Raw genomic sequence first — 23,493 nt, forward strand, 5'->3', positions numbered from 1 at the left:
CAACCCTCCCCCCTCTCTCAACCCTCCCCCCTCTCTCAACCCTCCCCCCTCTCTCTTTCCCCTCCCCCCTCTCTCTTTCCCCTCCCCCCTCTCTCTTTCCCCCTCCCCCCTCTCTCTTTCCCCTCCCCCCTCTCTCTTTCCCCTCCCCCCTCTCTCTTCTCCCTCCCCCCTCTCTCTTTCCCCTCCCCCCTCTCTCTTTCCCCTCCCCCCCTCTCTCTTTCCCCTCCCCCCCTCTCTCTTTCCCCTCCCCCTCTCTCTTTCCCCTCCCCCCCTCTCTCTTTCCCTCCCCCTCTCTCTTTCCCCTCCCCCTCTCTCTTTCCCCTCCCCCCTCTCTCTTTCCCCCTCCCCCCTCTCTCTTTCCCCTCCCCCCTCTTCTCTTTCCCCTCCCCCCCTCTCTCTTTCCCCCTCCCCCCTCTCTCTTTCCCTCCCCTCTCTCTTTCCCCTCCCCTCTCTCTTTCCCCTCCCCCCTCTCTCTTTCCCCTCCCCCCCTCTCTCTTTCCCCTCCCCCCTCTCTCTTTCCCCTCCCCCCCTCTCTCTTTCCCTCCCCCCTCTCTCTTTCCCCTCCCCCCTCTCTCTTTCCCCTCCCCCCTCTCTCTTTCCCTCCCCCCCCTCCTCTCTTTCCCCTCCCCCCCTCTCTCTTTCCCTCCCCCCTCTCTCTTTCCCCTCCCACCCCTCTCTCTTTCCCCCTCCACCCTCTCTCTTTCCCCTCCACCCTCTCTCTTTCCCCTCCCCCCTCTCTCATTCCCCTCCCCCCCCTCTCTCATTCCCCTCCCCCCTCTTCTCTTTCACCTCCCCCCTCTTCTCTTTCACCTCCCCCCTCTTCTACTCACCTCCCCCCTCTTCTACCTCACCTCCCCCTCTTCTACCTCACCTCCCCCTCTTCTACCTCACCTCACCCCCGTCTCCCTCCTCCCACCTCTCGCTCTCCTTCACCAAGTGTCAAAATTAATGTTCTTTAAGCAAACACTTGTTCAGGATATAGTTTACATGAAACTAAGATTTGTTTTGTAAGTAGCACGTACTTGGTTTACTTATGCATTATTTAAGCTGCTTACACACTTGATGAGCCTTATTTTCATTCTTGTCAGTGTTCTTACTTATTAATTGGTATCAGTCAGCCTTCTTGTAATCCTGCCAGATTTTTTAAAATAACCTACTTACTGTCAAAAGATGAAATAGAGTGATTTAACTGTAGCTTGAATCACATGTTGCATAACAGCATCCAAAGCAAGCTTTTAGCCTAAAACATAATGTGTATTGACTATTAAATGGTGCATAGGGTCACAAATATGTGCTGTTGAAAACACTGTTCTGTGCTTTCATAGAAAATCATTTCATAGTTTGTCTCCTACACAAACACCGACACCGATTGTATCTAAACTTCACATAAAGTTAATAGTTCAGTAGTGTTTCCGAAGTTTTATCGTGTCCTGTGTCAAACCATCTGCCACATTAAAATACATTTTTACTTGCCAAAATAACTTGGTCAACAACAGATATTTCTAATGTTGTTGCCAGCTGTGCAAAAGCTCCAAAAGTGGTTTTTTTATCTCCTGTATAATTCCTGTGAAAATTGTAAAATTCATATTGGTTTATATTCTGAGTGGGTAAATCCCGGTTTAGAACTATGTTTTTTGCTTGGACAAGGCAAAATTATTGTGTCTGGAAAATGTTCCCTGCTTGAGAACTGGGACACACACAGTGCTTCGCGAAGCCAAGTGGCAACACGGTGTTGCTGGCTGAAACAGTCATACCTGCTTGATGTCAACTGCCAACTTATTTAAACTGAACTCTAACTATAAAGGTGTTGCTCACAGAGCTCTAAAATTTAGATTCTTTTGGTCCCTTATCCCCCTCCTCGCAACCACACCTACACAAACGTGTATATTTTCATGTTACTGTTTATCTTTACAATTGTCATATTACTCTCCTCGCAGCAAAGATTTTTCATGCTTACAGTGCCCCCTCCTCCTTATTTTTACTTCGAGTTGCCGTGTAGTTGTCAAGTAACGCCATTTTAAAATAGACTGAATATGTAATGAGTATTGTCGAGATTTTACAAGTGCGTGTGACGACAGGTGCTGGGGCCACCCGCAGTGCCGGCGAGTGCGGAGCCGAAGCCGCCGGCTGTTGTGTCTGCGTCTTCCCAGCAGGCGCCGCCCCCCGTCACAGCCTCTGCTCCCAAGAAGCAGGGGCCACCGCCACAGGTGAGCTGCAATCTGTTTACTTAATTGTCTCTCTTTATGGTGAGGTGTGTGACTGGCACACACTTTCCTTGTACCTTGGGACAACCGCTGGTAATATTGTTTGGAAATGTTATGTAGGGACGTGGAAGACATTGAATTTTGGTCAGGTATTGAAACAATTATAATAACCGATAACAGAAGTTGGGTTTCATATCCTGGTGAGGTACAAGTTTGTATTTTTCTTCACATATTTGGAAACTATTTTGCTGTGTACTTATTCAAGATCATTACTGTAAGTAATTGGGTGGATAAAAAGATCTGCTCACAAAGTGGTGGTAGGAGAACATGTGTATTAACAGATAACACAGTTCACTAACTTCGGGAACCAGTGGCTTCTTCTTCTTCTTCTCCTCCTCCTCCTCCTCCTCCTCCTCCTCTCAGAAGTGTTGAAGGAAAACAACTAGTGAGGTTTAGGAAAAGGGGTAGAGTTCACAAAAAGTCAACCAGAATCCCAGGTCAGGAGGGACTTATTGGGTGGGACAAGAAGGAAAAGCTGATTGTTAAGGAGTGCACTAAACGAGATTTGAAAACCAGAAAGCTTAAGTGCGGAAGGTTGGGTACTGTGCGAGACAGAGATTACTGCTAAAGCATCGTGCATAAAGCCATAACAGCGAAAAGATAAGTGCATGCTATGTTATAGAGGTGGGCGGCGGATGATGAAAAATAGATAAGTCAGAATACGATAGGTATAGGAAACTAAGAGTGAGTGAGGAAAGGAATGATTACTGTGAAGAAGTTCTGAGACCGAGGAAGTTAACAAAGTAAAAGGCCAAGTGGATGGTGAGAACCTAAGACATGTAGTCGCACCAGTGGAGTATTGAGAAACTGGTGTCTGAGGAAAAATCCTGCTGACACTTGGTGAAACAGGCACTGAGGTCACGAATGATCTTCAACAGGATATTGTGTGTTGCCAGCACACACAATCTGCCTCTACACATTCATCCTAAGTGGTAGAAGGCCCTACAGTGTTAGGTGGCAGCAGCTGTATGACGTTTAGTTTCACAAGTGGCTCTACTCCCCACTGGGGAGGTGGGTGCAGGATGAGGATGGGATCCGATTAGCATATTGCGGAGATTAGGATGGGGACTAAAAAGTACTCTAGGTGTGGTGGCAAAGTCTGATAGAATAAACCTCATTTCATGGTACGATTTTAGGAAGTCACAGCCTTGTCAAAGTAGCTTATTCGTACACTAAAGACCGGGATAATACTGAGTGACAATTGTGTTCTCCTAAGATGTTTTGTTCAGATGCCGATTCTTTACAGCAACATACCAACATTCTCACCTCAGCCTCCACTGAACATAATTACTACACCAAGTTAATTCAAAAGCGTGTTTCCCAGGTCATTACATTCTATCACGGTACTGCCGATCGCTTAGGAGTACATGATTTCTCACTCAGTATTATCCCAGACTCGAATGTATTAATCAGCTGCTGCTACAAGGCTGTGACTTCCTAAAATCATACCATGAAATAAGGTCCATTCCGTCAGAGAATTTGCCCACTGCACCTAGAGTAGCTTTTAGTTCCCATCCCAATCTCAGCAATATGCTTGTCAGAATCTGTTTCTTCCCTCACCTCGCCTCGCCTACCTTACGGTTCCTATCCCTGTGACCTCTCCATTGAGAGACTTGACCTATGCATTCTCCCACCACCTCCTTTGCCAGCTCTGTCTCCGGCAAAACATATACTATCAAATGGAGAGTCACTTTCAAAACAACACGTCAGATACCATATGTTAATAAAACTACTAGACATTCTACATCAACATAACTACCACAGAGTGACCAGTTGGGATGAATGGGTGTAGGCAGAGGATGTATACTGGCAACACTCATACTGTTGCATAGCATGCCCTGCAGCATGAGTGCCATCTGTATCCTTCCCCCAGACGTCAGTTCATCAGAACTCCATAGTTGCGAACCGGTGTTACAACATATCCTTGCTTCTTGCCACCCACCTGGCCTTTATTTACATTAATTTCTTTGGTCTCGACATTTTGGCACAGTAACTATTCCTATGTTTACGCCCTTTTAATTTTTGACATCTTTCATTTTCTGACCTGTCTATTTTTTGTGCTCCCCCTCTATCACATACAATGCACTTAGTTTTTTGCCGTTACTAACTGGTGCATGGTCTGTTTTAGAAGTAATTTTTCTTGGCAAATTACTCTATTACTGTATCTTCAGATATGCCCAAAACAACACACACTACATACATATATAATTAAGGCGATGAAGGCCATGGCAGATGCACACTGGGCTTGACTCTTTCGGGAATTGTGGGGTTCTAGGCTCGATCTGTGGCCGGGTTGGGGATTTTGTCTGCCCGGGGACTGGATGTTTGTGTTGTCACAATCATTTCATCATCATTTGGGAATGTGGTGAGACTGGACAGTGAAAAGATTACGAGCTTGTATTGACACTGAAAATCGTGCAGTTGAGTGTCTCACAAACCCATAATCCATTATCATCATTATAACGGAAATTGATGATGTAATTAATAACAAGAATAATGGGAAAGGGGGACAATATTTGTAGTGTGTAGATATGTTGAGTATTTGGATCTGACAGGATGCATGCATACCAGGGTAGTCCATGAAGTTGCAATGGCTACTGTGTCCTCATGGGCTAGTGGTCAAAGCAGCTGCCTAGTAAGCAGCAGACTTGGCTTTGAATCCTAGTCTGTCACAAATTTTCAACTTTCCCACGGATTTATAATTGATTTCCACTAGCAGCCAGTGTGTGTAATTAATCTGTGTCTCAATTCATAGTGACCATTGTATCAAAACCAGCGTTGGACAGACCCCACATTCGGGAACTTAGATAAGTTGCAATGGCAGTGTCAAGTGACTATTACGAAATAACAGCATATTTCACCAGTTTCAAACTTTCTGGCAAATGAAAACTGTGTGCTGGACAGGGACTTTTATCTGGGACCTTTGGCTTTCACAGGCAAGTGCTCAGGTAATTAAGCCACAAATTTTCAGCTTGGCACATGCTCCACTGCAGCGTGAAAATTCATTCCACAAACCCCATTTTGTGCTGATTCATTGAATTTTCTCTCTGTCTTTGTTCACGAGTTCCAAATTCTCGTGCAAGTCACATTCATAGATCATTTCATAAAAGTATCGTCTTCTTTCACCTGGATGGTGGAGGATGGGAGGTGGAGCCTACTGAACTTAATTCAGTCAACCCAGGTAGCAGTAATGTTAATACGAAAAATTGTTCACAGTACAGTATTAGAACATATAGTAAGACAAACAGTGAAGAATAATCTGGTAAAAAAGTACTGTGAACGTGTTACTCAGTAGGGGAATTAGCAACTGGTGTATATTGTCTGCAAATTGTAAATGCTGCTTTGAGTCACCTTCAGCTTGTAAGTCCTAAATCTGATTTTTAATGATATTTTAATTGTTATGAAATTTTTTCATTTTGCAATGGATTTTACAGTCCTTGCCACATCCCGTATCAGAGTAAGCAATTTTGACTACCTTCGAAAAATGCAGTATTGCAGTGCATATGTAGTTGAGAAGTACGTGCAGTGTTGGAAGGAATAGGCACCTTGGTAACGACAGTCGTTACGAAATACGTGTACATCTATATTCTACAAGCCACTGTAAGGTGCAGTGCAGAGGGTACGTCCCATTGTACTAGTTATTAGGGTTTCCTCCTGTTCTGTTCACATATGGGGTGTGGGAAGGATGATTGTTGGTTTGGTTGCCTCTTTGTGTGCGGTATTTATTCTAATCTTGTCCTCACAATCCCTGTGTGAGTGATACGTTGGGGCTTGTCTATCCCTAAGGAAACCATTTAAAGCTGGTTCTTGAAACTTTAATAGACTTTCGTGGGATACTTTTACATCTGTCTTAATAGTCTTGCCTTTCAATTCCTTCATTATCTCTGTGACAGTTTCCCACTGTGACCATTCGTGCTGCCCTTCTGTGTATACATTCAATATACCCTGTTAGTCCTATCTGGTACAGGTTCACATGCTTCAGCAACATTCTAGAATGGGTTGCACAACTAATTTCTAGCAATCTATTAAGTAGATTGATTGCACTACCCTAGTATTCTACCAGTAAACTGTCTTTTACCCATGACTGAATCTGTGATCATTCCATTCCATATCCTTACAAAGTGTTACACCCAGTCTATTGTATGAGTTGTCCGATTCCAGCAGGGCTCTTTCATATTATCGTCACAGGATACTACATTTTTTAATTTATTGAAGTGCACAGTTTTACATTTGTGAACATTTAGACGAAGTCGGCAATCTCTGCACGATGTTGAAATCTTATCAAGATCTGACTGAATATATATGCGGCTTCTCACTGCTAGTATTTCATTACAGATAACTGTATCAGCTGCAAAAAGTCTCAGCTTAATATTAATATTCTCTGCAAGATCATTAATATGACATGAACAACAAAGATTCTAACAGACTTTCCTGAGGCACACCTGAAGTCACTTCTACATCTGAGGCTGACTCACCATCCAAGGTAACATGCTGTGTCCTCCCTACCAAAATGTTCTCAATCCATTTATAAATTTCGCTTGCTACCCATATGAGTGTACTTCTGACAGTAAGAATAGGTGTGGTACTGAGTCAAATACATTTCGGAAATCGAGAAATATTGGCTCTACCTGATTGCCTTGATCCAAAACTTTTAGTAAGCCTTGTGAGAAAAGCGAGTTCGGTTTCACATTATCGATGTTTTCAAAACAGTGGTGGTTGGCATTGAGAAGGTCATTCTGTTAGGGATACCTTATTATGTTTGAGCTCAGAATATGTTGTAAGATTCTACAAAAAACTGATGTCAAGGATCTTGAAAAGTAGTTTTGTGGATAACTTTTAGTACACGTTTTGTAGACAGATGTTACCTATGCCTTTTTCCAAGAACTGGGCATGGCTTTTTGTTCAAGGGATCTATGGTAGATAATAAATAGCAGAGAAATAATTCAGCTGCAGATTCAGTATAGAATCTGACAGGGATTCATGACATGAAATGTATTCACAGTTGCGAATATGGATGACCGCCTACTCTTTAATAGAATGACAATAATGAAAACTCATGCTGGACCAGGACTCGAACCCAGATTCTCACTTGCAAGCAGTCATTTAACAATCCACAAATAGACTCAAGACTTTCACGTTTTCGACTATAGCATGCAGAAAAAAATCTATTAAAATAGTGGCTGTCCAAATGAGTATATACTAGCAAAATTTGTACAAAGTAAAAACTAACTGATTTATTGATGGTATAAATGCTTGAGAGAGGAATTATTACATAATTTTATTTTATGTTTTTCTTCAACAATTTTTTCGTAAATTTCCTTAATTGTTTCAACCATGGGCTCTCTTCACAATATGAAATAGGTGGATGCTAGATATCCTGTCATTGTTGTTAGTACAGATCTCATGTGCAAACATTGAGGTGCTTCATATTGGGATATTTTGTATTCTCAAATATGTCGTTAAACTAATAAAATTTATTTGATGAGGACAAACATATAATAGAATTGCAAAAGACTACTGCATGTCATTTTGCACTCACACATTATTATTATTATTATTATTATTATTATTATTATTATTATTTGTGTTTCAGGTTGATGTTCCTGCATTCCCCCCAAAGGATGGTCCGAAAGCGTCTGCCTCTGTCGTCAGGGTAGGCACCGGACCGCCACCTGGTGCTAAAACCGTAACTCCTGTTTCCTCGGCAACTTCTACTGCGTCGGACGCCGTGCCCCCGCGGGCGGGAGGCAAGCCGCCGGCACGCAAAGAGGTCCCCGCCTCTGCCATCCCTGTCCACAGGTATGCTAGTGTGTGGCCTCCCTTTACACACTAGTATCATGTTGTGTGGTGCTGTAATTTTAAAGTGCTGGAGAGTCTCTGGTTGTGTGCGGTGACTGTTAGCTGGCAGGTGGCAGAAAAATGGGGATGAAAGTAAGAATACTGTACCAGCCGGCAAGGAAATATGCAACTTGAAATTATCCCTCTGTCCTGCACCATTGCTGGTTAGCGACAATTTCAAATGTTGGTAAAAATTTCAAAAAGAAGTATGTGACACCTGTGTTTTTAGTCTAGAATATAATAGAGTACATTCCAAAAGAAAAATCTTACCAGAGGTGTGAAAATGTCATGCGTTTCTAACGAAAAATGTTATCACAGATGAATTGGTGTATCACTGGACCTTGTAGAAACTTTCAGCAAGAAAACTTTAAATCAAGTTATGAAAATAATTTTGGCAATATCGTTATCATATGTCATGCATGAGTACATTTTATGCACGAGAGACCCATTGGGTGACAGTGTGCATGTACTTGGATGCCTTCTTGATGGAACAGAGAATGCTCCATTCTACCTAAACATTTATTTGCAGCTCTTGTTACCCCTTTGTCACTGCACCTATCACATAAATTGCTGGTATATGCTATACAAAAGTAATTGTAGGTACTTTCAGGCCAATGTTTCCTTTGAAGTCAAGCAAAGTATATTTTTGCAAGTTGTGTTGAAGTATACTGAAAGACTTGTGCTCAGCAAACACTCCAGGGCATTTAACACGAAACTTTGTTCTTGCTAGTGCAATGACCTTGCATTACATTAAACATTTTTGTTTCTGAATCTGTAACTGAGTGAGCAAAGAAGGTGAAGAAAGGAGGTTTCGGAGTAAGAATGAATAATTTTTTCACAGAAACTTCTCGGTATTTTTGCAGTTGTCTGATACTATCTTGTATTGTAGTATTGAAATACAGTTCTATGCCCTAGCTTTTTCAAAATTGTCAAATTTTCATTTATATTCCTTTCTTAAAGAATCAAAACAAGTGTTCACGTCTAGAGGTTTTTGCAGATGTTACTACACTGTCTCTTAATGTTAGATTGTCGTCGAATGTCGTTTTGCCCTTTACGCACATTAACCGGAGTACTACCACACTGGGCCATTGCTCCTGCATTTCCCTCATCTCCAAACACACGTTAATGTACACTTGCTCGGAAGATTGGAACCACATTGGAACACATGTCATTCGACAGAAGCACAGTACATTCAGCTGGCACTGATAGAATACAGTTTTAACAGCGTACATGCAATAATAAAGCTATGAGGTTGGCAATTCACAGCTGTTAGTACCGGCGTCCTGCAAGGAGTGGGCGTGATTGGGTGTCTAATTTTGTGACATCCACTTCAGCTGAACGTAGCGAGATGATTTGGTCGGGGACGGGAGGCAGAGTGAAGGTAGCCGTATGTGCAAAAGCCATTGGGCTCAGTTTATAATGACTACTATCGCTTTTCTCTATGCAGTTGACATTGTAAACTCGGAGCTGGCAGATGACATTACGTTCAGTGCATCAACATACCTCTTACTGAAAACTGACTTACCAGGCAGAGTGGAAGATTGTGTTTGATATCAAGTGTGAGATGGTTTAAAGTTATTTATATATTAGTGTAGATAATCGTTGAACACAATATTGAACAAGTGAACGTCGTACCGAAGTCTCACACTTTCTTCAGACTTCTAGCTGACACAGTTACTGCTGTCAGCTGATGCACTGATTTGTGCTTAGAGTGAACAATTAATGTATTCCTGAGATAACTCAGCATACCTAAAATGTGCAGTGTGAATAAAAGTGTATTTTTTGGGTACTGTAGCAGCGTGCCCGACAAATGCAAATTATTGGAATTAAATTCTGCTCATATTCGCAAACCATAAAATTTTTCTTTACTTTTTCGTTTAAACATTTTTCAGCAATCTGTGGGTCATTGTTTTATTCAAATCTAAAAGAGAAGATATTTCATAATCTCATTAGTAGCTGTAGTTTTACGCCTTGTAAGAAACTACTGAGGCCTTGTTTTCTTAAAAATGTTATATTGTGTTTCCAGATTTCAATAAAATAAAAGATTTGTCAAGTTCTGGCTGAGTGGTTAAACTCTGCACTGCAAATTCAAAAGTCTGTAGTTCTCCAGACAAAAGTAGGATTTTTGTCACTCATCACTTCTTTCACCTCTCGAAATATTTGTGGATGTGAAAAATGGTAAGTTGTCCATATTTCGGAATGCATAATGAAAAGTAGGTTCCCCTATAACTGTCTGAGTGAGTCAGTTAAAAGGTCGGCAGAAGTGAATGACACCATTCCTAACAGAACCGTCTCTAATAAAGCACTGTTGCATTTAGAACAACCTTAGTATTGGTGACTGCATTACTTAACTTGCCTGCCACCAATGTTATCATATAGGTTTAGCAAACAAAGTAATGTAAAAGAGATTTTGTAGTTTTCAAAAATAAGGGGAACTTAACCATAGACCGAGCATGAGATGGATCACATAATATTGGGATGGAACAGTAGAGATATCTTTTAGTTGTGGATGCTGAAATAGTTATCCTGCAAAAGATGGGATTCTGTAATTCATGAGTTGTATTCCGAAATACGCGCTCTGCTGGAGTTCACTTAATGTAAAGGACAGTGCTGTCTCCCCACTTGGTAGTATGCTTTGCAGTTGACTTTGGTTTCAAGCGACTTTAAATTACGTGCTGTTAGTTAGTACCATCCAAGTGAACTTAGCTCTGATTTCATTGGGGTATTATTTACATATGAAAATGTTTAAAGATTTTGTATTCATGAAATGCATTAATGCATTATCTACATATCTTAGAGGGACTAGTAACGTTGTTTTTCAGTGCAAGAACTTTGAAAACTGGTACTTTCTGCACTAAGCAGCTTGCAAACGAGTCGCACACTCCCCCCCCCTCCCCTCCCCTCCCCTCCACCCACCCACCCACTGCCTCCAGCTCCACACATACTTGTTGTTGTATCTTCCAAAGTAAAACTTACATTGATAATGATAGAAAAGAGGTAAAGGTAACAAAATGTAATGCAATAAATGTTATTGGAATGTGATGGGGGGATGTTAGATGAGGAGTTTGGAAGTGACAGAAGAGGCAGACACAAAAAACACACCGGACTCACTTCACCAGGGATGGTCCCCCTGCGGCAGTGCGGGCTCCAAAAGGGGGCGAGCTGCCGTCGGCAGTTTCGCGCTCGGCAGCACCCGTGTCGACGCCACGGCCTCCGTCGCGGTCTCCCACACCTCCAGTGCTGCCCCTGGCAGCTCCTCATGCCCCGACTCCAGCACCGCTGCCACCGTCCTCGCCTGCACCGGTCCCTGCGGCTGCGACGACAGAAGATTCGCGGCCGAACGGTGAAGTTCCTGAACCGGCACCACAGCAAATCGAGAGTGAGTACGCGTAACTGTTATCACATTTTACAGGCTCAGTATGAGAGACTGTGGCAATGTTTATGACCTGCACTACAAGTAGCACATAACTTTCTGAATGTGTGACGTAACGCCTACGAGTGGCCGTAGTATGTGGTGCTCGAGGGTATCTTACGTGTGAGTGACACGTTATTGCTAGAACTCGAGCCATTTTCGAGCCATTCGGCTGACTGATTACGGCATCAAATATTGTCGTTAGAGAATAGACTGAACTACGGAGCACAATACCGCAGAAGGCCCTTCTGTGTGCTGAGCGTGTGTCGCAGGGCAGTGCTGTGTGCTGAGCGTGTGTCGCAGGGGAGTGCGTGGGGGATAAGGTTTGCTTGTGCGGCGTAGTGACACGGAGCAGACGATATCTATGTTGCCAAGTTTTATTACAGAGAGGTCTTAGGTCTTAGTAAATGGTAAGTAAAATTGGGTCACTACTGAAGTGTGGCTTTGTCCTGATCTTGTGGAGAGCACTTGTCACTATACTAAAAAAATTGGCTGCACAGGTTAGTAAGGGGATCCACACAACAGTTCAGATTTGTCTGACATGAGTCACTGTAAGAAACCTGAGTGTAAGGCAGGTGCTGTATACAAAGTATTAAAGAGAGATATCCACAAGTAATTACCAATTCATATCTATTGCTGAGGAGATACTGCTGAGTTCATAAGGATGATTGCTGTTCTGTAGGGACTTCAGAAAGTAACTTCTGTGTATCTTCCCACAATGAGACCTGTACGTAACAGGAGTGGTGTGTGGGTAGAGTGAGTAGTAGTTCCTGATGTGCAGACATTGTTTTGCTGTTGTATGGAAAAAGAGGTGCATTACACTGTGAGACGGAAATAATGGTGCAAGTGGAAATTTTTTCCAGAGTTGAAATGCATGGGACAGTAAGGTTCTTTGAGCAACAAGTTTAAATTTTACTCATATTGACTATGAAATTGTGGCTGTATGCAAACCAAATGCAATGTTGCATCCATTCATAGTGAAACTGTGTCAACACAATGCCCCCACAGACATGAATGATGCCAGTCAGGAAGTCAAGATATTGCACTGTGTGATTCCATCTTTACAGCAAGCTGAAAGAATATCTGAGGGGAAAGATTTTCTAACAGTGAGGGCTTCTGCACAGTGGTTCTCGTATGGGTCTGTGGCTGAGGAGTGGATTTCTGTCTCCAAGGAATTGAGAGGTTGGTAGAATGTTTCAGCTGTTGTTTACTGAGGCTTGTGATGTTTGTTGAAAAATAGTGTCAAATGTGTCCCTTTTGTAGGGACAGCATTTCGTAAAAGTTCTCGAGGCTACCACGAAAATATGAAGTCGGTTTGATAAATTGTTGTTAGGGCAGTGTTTCTTGTATTATGATAAATTTTCAGCAACTGGTAAAATTATTTGGAGTAATGCATCCTCGAGCCTTGAACTGTGCATGTACAACTTTCTCAACCAGTTACGCTTATTACAAGCATCACCGCTGAAGGACTAGAAATAAAATAAGACTGAAGATATGCATGGTGTAGACAGTCAAATATTGTGTGGATGAAGAAAGAATCACCTACAGTACTTTCAGAGATGAACAGTCAAAAACCAAAATGGCATTAACATTAAAAGGGCACCATCATATTTTGCATGTAAATAAATGTCATGAAGTGTGTACATACATTGAAACCGACTTCACGATATTCATACAGGTAGTGTCACGAATAGAAGATAACAAACAGGTATACATTGTCAAAATATCACATAAGATGACATACTGAACGAATATCAAATGCAAAGAAGGATCATCACATACCAACAATCCTATTATCACGCAAATGGTTAGCAGCAACAAAAATGGCGTCAGAAACTCTAAGTTTATCGGCGACAGAACAGCGCTTAGCTCAATTCTAGTAGTATCCGATAACGAGTCCTTATTATCAAAATGTATAGTAACGAGATGTAATGAAAAAAGGAAATAAACATTATAAGTAAGTAAATACTAATTATGTGTACTACATATAATTTTAGTTTTATTTTACGTCTATCCTCCGGCGAAGATGTACGGAATAAGTGAAACCTGTTGAGAAATAAAGTTGCTTATGTACAGCTGATGGCTCGAGATGCTTTACTTAAAGTATGTGATGGCTGTAGACATTTAATCTTTATAAAGTTCTGATAAAATTGTTTTATTCTTTCTGCAGGTACGGTGAGGTTAATAAGCCACTGAAGTGTGTGTTATAGGTGGCAAACATGGCGAGTATTATGTCGAAAAGTGTCAGAATTTTGAAAGCACCTAAATTGTGCCGGCAGAGTCAGAAGCACATAGCACTCGCCCCAGTCTCGCTGTCACTGGGGTAGGCAATGGCGGGAGTGTGGGATGGGACAGAGAGCACACTGGAATTGCCACAAAGCATTCTCCCATCTATTTCTGTGTAAAACATATCTGGCAGTAGAGATCTAATACCAATGTCATTACAGCTCGTAGTGCTCCTGCCGAATGCTGCCACCTCTGCGACGGTGCTGAAATTGGAGAGTTTCTATTCGAGCGGTGGCTTCCCCAGTGGAAGTCACGAACTACCGCGCGTCACTCGTGTAAAACAATGCCGTAGCTGTAGCGGCAGCTATGTTTTGTCACATTGTGGTATGGCAAAGTGAGATCATTTTTATGTCCACCTGGGATACTTCCTGTAACTGCTGCACCAGGTGGAAGCGCCACTTGCAGTCGGAACATTGGCCATCAGGGGAAGTCCATTGTCCCTCACATTGGACATCTAACAAAATAATTTTGCAACAATTTTGCAACAATTTTCAATATGATTCCTATCAGCATGCAAAGAATAATTGAAAAATAGTAGGTTCTAACAAAACGCTGGCAGGTCTACACACACACACACAAAATTCAAGCTTTTACAACCACAGTGTATCCTCTCTTCCCATTACCCACCAGGCCTCAACCTCCGCACCCGTCATTCAACAACAGATTTGCCTCTGTACTTCCGCCTCACTGACATCTCTGCTCAAACTCTTTGCCTTTACAAATGTCTGCTTGTGTGTGTGTGTGTGTGTGTGTGTGTGTGTGTGTGTGTGTGTGTGCGCGTGCGTATATACCTGTCCTTTTTTCCCCTTAAGGTAAGTCTTTCCGCTCCCGGGATTGGAATGACTCCTTACCCTCTCCCTTAAAACTCACATCCTTTCGTCTTTCCCTCTCCTTCCATTTTTCCTGAAGAAGCAACTGTTGGTTGCGACAGCTTGAATTTTGTTTGTATGTTTGTGTATCTATCGATCTGCCAGCCCTTTTGTTTGGTAAGTCACATCAACTTTGTTTTTAGATATATTTTTCCCACGGGGAATGTTTTCCTCTATTTTATTTATATATAATGCAAATGTCACATTCTTCGCCCAGAAAATTCACACAGAAGCGAGTGAAGAAGTAGACTTTTCATTCAGAATGTTCACCTCAGATTCTGATCAAAATCATACGTAGCATTTTGAGTAAATCACATTGAAAACATTGGGTTCAATTTTTTGTAGTTAAGCTTACATTTAACGTTGGCAGTTCGTGGACCATACAATACTCTTTCCAGAATAAAAAAAAAGGCCCATTCATAATTCCCGTGATGCCTGTTAGGCTGTCATTGAAATTACGTATGCCACATCGCCTGCGATGTCGACTACTTCTTTTCCCCCACCGAATGGGTTTCGGAGAAATTTTTTCGCATATCAGCTTGTAACTCGATAATGGGGTTTCTAGTGAAATTGAAATTTTCGAAAATTTTGGAGAGAAGTACCCCGCTAATGAAGTGGATACTTTGTCGGTTGTAAGCTGTGGCAAAATAAATGACCACTCCCTGTTAACAGTAGTTTTTAATGTAACCTGATAAAATCTCAGTACCAGGGGAGTGAATGGTCTCATTTTCAAGTTAATACTTACATAATTCGTGTAAATTTATTAACATTTAAAAGTCCAGTCAATTTTCAATACATTATGAGTAAAGGACATGGAAACGTAACATTTATTTTTGGCTGAATCCGCTGGTTTCACGTGCGTGCATGCCCTATTATTCATAGCCATGCAAGCCACACTTCACAACCTAACAGATAGATCTGACAGGGCACTTTGTGTAGAAGTAGAATAGAAGATAAATCTATTAACACATTAGGGAAAATTTTTTCGCAATGTTGAAATATGTTGACATGTTTCGTGTCCTTGTCACCGTGAACATTACAAACTGTGAAAGCGCGCACGGTCGGAGGGATCAAGAATCCCTTCTGTAATTGTGACGGTCGTAAATGAACTCTGTAAGGGACAAGGATTAGCATTTTCGCTCGTTTCAGAATAAGATCAGAAAGCAATCAATAATTCACAACACGAAGAATTCATAATGGTTACTGTACAGTAGGTTGGAAGAACTGTAAATGAGGTACTTCAGGGCTGAAATCTGCCAGAATTTGGCATGACTACTGTTGAAAACACCAGCCTCTTAAAACAGCTGTTAAAGCATCTGCATTCCCTTAGTTTACGTGGGGCTGTGAAAACAGGATTTTGTAAAACTGATTCTCCAAGTCTGCTTTTGGTTGATCCTGTAAATACTTCAATATTGAAGTGTGGTTCTAGTTGCCGGATGTTAACTTCAATTGATTTTTGTTTTGATCTAAATGCCCAACTATTTCTGAAACGACTTACATTGTCAGACTGTCTCATTTGGGATGGTGGAAATCACCTATTGTGGATGCAGTGAGTGGCGTTATACGAAACTGAGTGTGAAGTTATCTACCTGTAATATACAATTTGAAAGTTTTGTCCAGCAGGCCGGCTAAATTGGAAATCAGAACGGTTGAGTTCCATGTGCAATATTTTGACTGCAAAACTGTTTTAGCTTTTCATGTGCAAAGAAGACAGTGAAAAAATTTCCGAAATTTGGTTTTCATTGCCTGGAAACATAGTGATTATACCAAATTTTGAACTTCAGCCAACAGACGGACATCCATGTTTCTTTGTCCTCAGTTGGTGGGTTTCACAGCTGAGTCGTATGAAGCATTATGAGGCATGCATAGAGACAGTTCATCCATCCACAGTCGATGTGGCACCAGAGCTCCGAGGACATCTACACGTTGTCATGTTCACGCACTTCTTGTTTTGTAAATATTTTCATAGTGTACCAGCTAATGTAATTTCTCTAGCTGACAAATGTGCACATTTCTTTGTTCTAAGGTGCTACATCCGACAACAGTCCTATATTGCGTTGCGTTAGGTGACGTTTATCCTATACAGACCGTTCTGCTGCCTACAGGTGGCATGCTACCAAATAATTGTGCTCACTAATGGGTTGTTCTATTTTATGGATTTATGGAGATCCTTTCCAAATGCAGCTTCGTTGGATTACGTGCAAATCAATTACTGAAACAGGATTTATATGTTCTGGGACAACCGGGAAATCTGGAAAACCCCAGGGAATTTTTTAATCTGGGGAAAAATCTGGTAATTTTTAGAATTCCGGGAATTTTTCATTGTTTTGGTTTTCAGGTAAAGTTTTGTAGCTTGGACTGGTTAGAACTGATACTTGAACAAAGAATTTTACTTTAGCCCGCTACTGCAAAAATTATACTGCAACCATAAAACATAAAAGAGGAAAAAATAAAACTTGAGTTGCAAAGAAAATGTCCAACAACAACACAGTGCAAACACAAATGTCTGCCATCAGCAAAATGTGTCAAAGGCTGTAGGACTAAGACTATGCAATACTTCATAACAGCAGCAGCTTCCGATGGACACAGTCACAACAGTTTATATTAGGTTCATTTGGGCAGTTGCCTGCTGGCTTATGTCCATGCGCAATTGAGTCGATTGTGGGCAGTACCTTCTCTCGCTTCTGGCTACTTAATGTGCAGCTGTTGGGTCCGTCAGCAGTAGCAACAAGCAGTGATGTGCTACCCGGAAAAAAATTCTGATGCGCCTAAGGTGCCAGATTCACCCATGTGCAGAGCAGTTCTGAGTTGTAGTGGGATTAGGACCAATCTGCAGGTGAATTGTATTTACATTTAGTGATTTTGCTGTTTCCTATCGGCTTACATCTCTTGCATCAAATGAAAACAAAACAGATTTCTGTGGCTGTGAGCTATAAAGTGAATTAAAATACATTGACGTAATTAAGGACGGCTAAAATGTTTTTCTGATTTTATTTAATTTCCAGGCTTTGGCAATCCCTCATTGCCTTCCAGAACAAAGAATTTATTTTTGTTGATTTGCTAAAAAAAAAATTTATCTTCCCGCAGAGACAGTCAATTTCTTATAGACAGTTGCGGACTTTCAAATGCATGTTACCTTCTGGGATGTATGACATTATGCCTTAATAAAGTACTAAACATGCAGTAATATACTCCAAGAAAATTTGCATCCCGAGAAGTACCTTGAAAAGTTCCATACCAGGTTGGGGCCTACTCCTTCGTGAATCTGGAAATACGAATGTGCCCTTTTTGAGTTGACTTATGACTTTTCGTATAGTTCACGAAAGGAGTATCCTCTCATGTTCTGTTCCATATATGACTCAATGTGAGTTTTCTTAATGCTATAAAAGTACGAATATGCAGGCTACCTACATCATCGTAGCTGCGCAGGCACAGTAATGCCGTTTTGTGGCTCTCTGACTGCTGCTGAAATGAATTGTAACAGGTCTCTAGAAAACACTGTGATCAGGCGTTTGAAAAGCGTTACTTCCAAAGTATGTTTCATTTTACGCAATATGAGTTAAGTTACATGTGCGAATGTGCTTTGAATTTCTTAAATCACAGTGTGTTTGGTTTTTATTTAAAGCTTAACACTCTGAGGGCCAGTAACTTTGAAAAATTGAAACAAGACATTTACGTCATTACTTGAAATTTTACTGGCACATTTGTGTGATGTATTGAAGTGCAGCAAAATCAACTTCTCCTATTTATGTGTTCGCGTTACTTAAGTTATGTTGCTATAGGCTGACATCACATGTCCTATGCTCTGAATCACTACATTTATGTGCAACACATCTTCCGAAAAGACGAAAACCGAATTTCGGAAACTGTTTATCACTGTCGTGTTTACATGCTAATGTCTGAAGTGGATTTGGTAGCCCAGTTAACTGTGGCACCTGGAAACAGCTGATATAGAGCATGTTGTTTATCTGTAGTTTATGATTTAGCCAGCGCAATCACTATTTCTTTTCAATTAGCCGAGGTGTAAACAGCTTCAGTCTAATATTTCTACTTACCATTCACTGTACAAAAAGGCACTCCGTTAATATTAGCGCCGAAATTCTTAAAAACAAGACTAAATCTGACAGCTCAAGCACATTGCTATACCAGCTGCTTTTACATGGTAGTGGAAATCGATAGCAGAATTGGAAAATCATCAACCGGAACCAGATTTCCAGAACAAATTTTGGAGTGTTTACATGACCATCCAGAAGATGTGTTGGGAGATTGGTGTACGAAATCCGCCTTTGGCGCCGAATGTAAACGTGTGAATATCTGCTGTCACTGGCTGGCAAGATCACGAGACACGAGTTATGATTAGCTTACAAAAGCACATCAGAATCTCGATTTCAGTTCTGTGTTTGGTGGAATTTGAATATGTAATTACCTAATACGAAAATACTCAGCGTACACGTTGCTGCAAATCGGAGATCTTTCGAATATGTATTTGCTTTCTGGGGTTTAAATCATAAAGTGGTGGGAGGTTCTACACCGGTTTATAAAATTTTAACCATTCAAAGGATAGATAAGTTTTAAGATTCAGAGGGAAAGTATACTGTCACTTAACATGGAAAAAGTGTTCTTTCACTTGGGAGAAAGTTTAAGCGCGAAATCCAGGAAAAATCGTACCCCCCCCCCCCCCCCCCCCCCCCTTGTTCATGTAGATACCCTGTGAAAATTGGTTACATTACTATTGCCATTCATTGTTGGAATTAATTTGTGAAACATGTAATGCCAGCACACACAAAACGATAGACTTTTGCTATTTAATTAATTTGTTGTTTCTGGCTACCTGCCTGTTGGATACATTCTGGGGAACCTTTGCTTAGAGTTAGATATGTCTGGTGGCACTTAGCTAGCTCTCAGGAGCCCTTTTGTTTGAAATGGTAAGAGCTGTTTTCAGTCAATGTCAGTGGATCCATTTTCAAGAATAGTCCGTAAGCTACATATGTCACTGTCTTGTACCCACTACATTTGAAAATTTTTGTGGTTTTTCCATTTCTCAGGGAATTTGCAGACACCCAGCATTTGCAATATAGGTAGCACTGCATGCTCTGCTGCAGAAATGTCAGCTTGTTTGAGGACTCTGTTATGGATTTAAGCTCATTTGCTAATGTATGTGTTGAAGCTGATCCATGCAGTTTTAATTTCTAAACATATAAGTTATGCATTTTAGTTGAAGAGAATTGAGAAAGGTAATGTTATTAGCAAAGATTTTGTAGAGTGTCTTTTAATTTTCTTGCTAGTTAAAGTCTTAATGTGCAGCTTCTTTAGTCAGCACTACAAATTTTGTGCCTGTGAAGTTTGTCGGTTTTTACCGGATGATTTTCAGATTTTGGGTTAGTCTTCCAGTTTTTGCAGATGAACTTTTTTTTTTTTCTTCCAACTCGCGGTCTTGTTCTTGCCCTCTGCATTTGTATCAGCTTTAGTTTTGACTTTCGATAATAGCTACTATTCTGATATGTGAGGGTTTGAAGTTAGACTGAAAGTCGACCGAAAATATTATTGATAATCCCTTCTCGCAGAATTTGCTGTGCTTTTGCAGTTAACTCTTTGCATTTGAAACACCCCTGGCGAAAGTCAATCGGACATTCTATAGATAGTCACACATCACAGATTATTGCTGCACTGTCTTTGCACTTCAACTGCATGTTAGCAGTAAAGCTTTGTTTTTACTTGGTTTTATGCGGTGTTTGCTGAGGTTCTGATATTCGTGCAATTATGCGATGGAATTTTTGAGAGATTTAGAGTTTTCGATATGAGTTCAACCAAGAAATGGTATCGTCAGTCTTTCAGGAAATGCATATTCCGCTGAATTTCTGTGTATTATGCAATCGCAGAACGGTGAAACATTCGCATTCTGTTGCATGTGTCGGTGCAATATAAACATTGCCTAACGAGGAAGAACTGAGTTAATAAATTGTATTAAATCCATTTAATATGTGTCCAGTAAAGAAATGAAGCATAACAGTAGAAAAAGAACTTCGGATGGAACACTTAACACAACACAACACACTAACAGAATGTCCTGAGTCACAGGGGGACTCAAATGACGACAATCGGAAGATAACATTTCTTGCACAGCTTGGGTGCGATTCAGAACTTAATTCAGCTGCCGGTATATTGACAACAGATAATAACCACAAAGTGTGCACACAGCGTTCGGAACAGCCGCAGCTAGAAGAAAATTCTACAACCGTTGCTATTGGTCGTCGCAGACCACGAACAGAGCGCCAGATGCGGCACGGACCACAGAGGGAACGTGTGGCACAATGTAGGCATAAATACCTGACTCGTTGCACACTGGAATCTGTATCAGACAGTACCTGAAGAAGACTGAGTCACGCAGTTGAAATATCGTGCTGGAGAGACGTGAATAACCGGCAGGTACCCGATTAATCAACATGACAAAGACAAATCTTTTAGTGTGTCAGGCCTTACTTCTGCTCTGCATGTGATTATATCATAAACAAGTTTTCCCTCTGTGAAGAACCATTGAAGCTTGCAAAAGTTGAAGTATTTTTCCAAAATTCAGGGTGTCTAGTTTTCTTCTGTAGAATTTTTTGAGGAAGGTTTCTGTCATTGCTGCTGAGGAAGAGAAGTGAGTCAGTTGAGGATGCAATGAACATGTTCCAGAGCCAATTTATGGCCCTGCAGGTCGATGACTCTGCTACTGTTGAGAAGACACACGATACCAAATGGGCTCACTTGATGAGCATTTGTGGAACTGATGGTGTTCCTAAGTATGATAGGTGATCCAGGCTAATGCTTTCTGTTTTGACTCTACCACACAGCTTTACTGAGTGTGAGCCTGTTTTCAGCTTGTTGAAGAAGAATAGCAATCGGTTTAGGTCCTCTATGTCAAATGAAACTCGGAGATTCATTTCTGTTTCGAAAACAAGAAGCAGAGGTCCATGTTACATGAATAGTTTTCCTTCAGAATTTTTGTGTAGCGTGTAAACTGTTGCCAAATGAACACTCATGAGCAAGTAACTTGTGTAAGTACGTAACTTCAGAGTTTGAAAATAGTGAGCTTAAAATGTAGCCTGCTATGTTTGAACACCATACGATGCATGCTCACATTATATTGTTATTTTGGGATGTTTTAGATTTCTGTTTTTGAAAGTAGGCATGTATGAAATTTTAAGTTACACATGCACAATGGTTGTTGTATTTAAAACTAGATTGGGGTACTGTCAATTCAAGGAATTGAAAATGTAGCAATGTAAGATGTCTTGATTTATTTGAATTTACAAACTCAGGCTTAGCTTCCCTTCAATTCAAGATCAATAAATAAAAAAATATATTTTAGATTTACAGATTGATGAGCCATAGATATTATTGTACTTGCAGTTTCTCTCTAAACTGCCTTGTGTGTGTCACTGAGCACTGCATGCCAAGTGCACACTGGTGTGGCCAACATTCTGTCCCTGCACTCGAGTTTCACCTTCACTCTGAATCTGGACATCATAACTAATTGCCATTACCTGTGCTCAGGTTTATTGTTGGAATGTCAGATTGATATGGGTCTCCTACATTGTGCTAGGCAAAAGCTACTCTTGTCACATAGTGTAGTACCAAAGATTAGTGTACTAATTGGTCATCCTTAAGCTGCAAGGTATGGTCCAATGGAGATTCCAACAGTGTCACATATAGTATGTCAAACATAATATGAATATTGCTATTGATAAATTGAAGTTTTTGCTAGTCATCAAACAGTAATTGGTATCTTAGTAGAAACTCCAAAAGAGTCCGTTAAAAATTGATGACTGATCCATTCAGAGTCTTCTATAATAAATTATGTCCAGCCATGCATTTTACCACTGCACGACTCTGGATAGTTTGTTTAAACTTAAGATTTATGAGATTGCTTGACGTTAACAAGAGCAAGCTTGTTCTACTGATTGTTGTTGATGGCCTTATTTTCAAGATTCAGAATGTGAGTGCACTAAATATTCGTCTTAATTCTGTGTGGGGCTGTGTTCTGTGACCTTATAAAATATATCTTTGGTTCTCTTTGCCAATGGAACGACAGTGTCACTTTTGGTTCTGATAAAAAGAGCAAATTGTTGTTTACGTTTTGAACCAAGTATTGTATAACCTCGCTTTTACGTTCCCGGAATTAACAGCTTCCCTCTGTTTGACTTTTTTTTTTTGTCGTTCCCGTCAAATTTCTTCTCCACAATGTTAATTTGCACTCAGTTTTGTATCAACAACCTGCGACTTATGCACTACGAAAAAATGTTCGTGGAGAAAAAAAATGACGGACTGTGATGCAGTGATGCTGGGCGTTCAGTAGTGTTTACAAATATTACACGGTTAAGTTTCATGACTCCAGGGCATTCAGGGGCTGGTAAATGTGTAAAGTTACAACAATTCGTGCCGTATCTCCCACCGCTGCCAAGCTCTACTTGATGTGACTGCTGGTGGGAGTAACTAGGTTTGTTTGAATAAGGCTATTTAGTCACAACTATTTACGGTCTCTCTACTGTGCAAACGTAGTTCCATGATTGTTGCGAGAATCGTGACACATTTGTCGAACAATATTTAACTTATTTCGGCTTTTGGGCACTTGTAGTGCTGGTTGACACACTCATTCACTTTGCATTGCTAAAATGTTTTTAGTATGTTTTTAACCTCAAAAAGATGACCACATTGAAAGAGACGTGAACAAGACCTATTCAGACATCATGCAAAATACTTACGTATGTATTTGCACTTGAAAATGAGAAATTCTCGAAATGCCTCATGCTAAGTATGGAGGAGAAAAAAAAAACCAACCACA

The 23,493-nt window shown here is 40.9% G+C and overlaps 1 protein-coding gene across 1 annotated transcript in view; it reads left to right on the forward strand.

Moving 5' to 3' along the window:
* Positions 1–23,493, forward strand: part of LOC126295042 (eukaryotic translation initiation factor 4 gamma 1-like) — a 373,399-nt gene that overhangs the window by 218,325 nt on the left and 131,581 nt on the right. Inside the window, exons 17-19 of the mRNA XM_049987292.1 lie at positions 2,079–2,207; positions 7,858–8,063; positions 11,222–11,481. Of these exons, the coding sequence (XP_049843249.1) occupies positions 2,079–2,207; positions 7,858–8,063; positions 11,222–11,481 (595 nt within the window). The remainder of the gene's footprint in view (positions 1–2,078; positions 2,208–7,857; positions 8,064–11,221; positions 11,482–23,493) is intronic.

The sequence above is a fragment of the Schistocerca gregaria genome, chromosome 11, assembly GCF_023897955.1.
Source record: "Schistocerca gregaria isolate iqSchGreg1 chromosome 11, iqSchGreg1.2, whole genome shotgun sequence".
Taxonomy (NCBI): domain Eukaryota; kingdom Metazoa; phylum Arthropoda; class Insecta; order Orthoptera; family Acrididae; genus Schistocerca; species Schistocerca gregaria.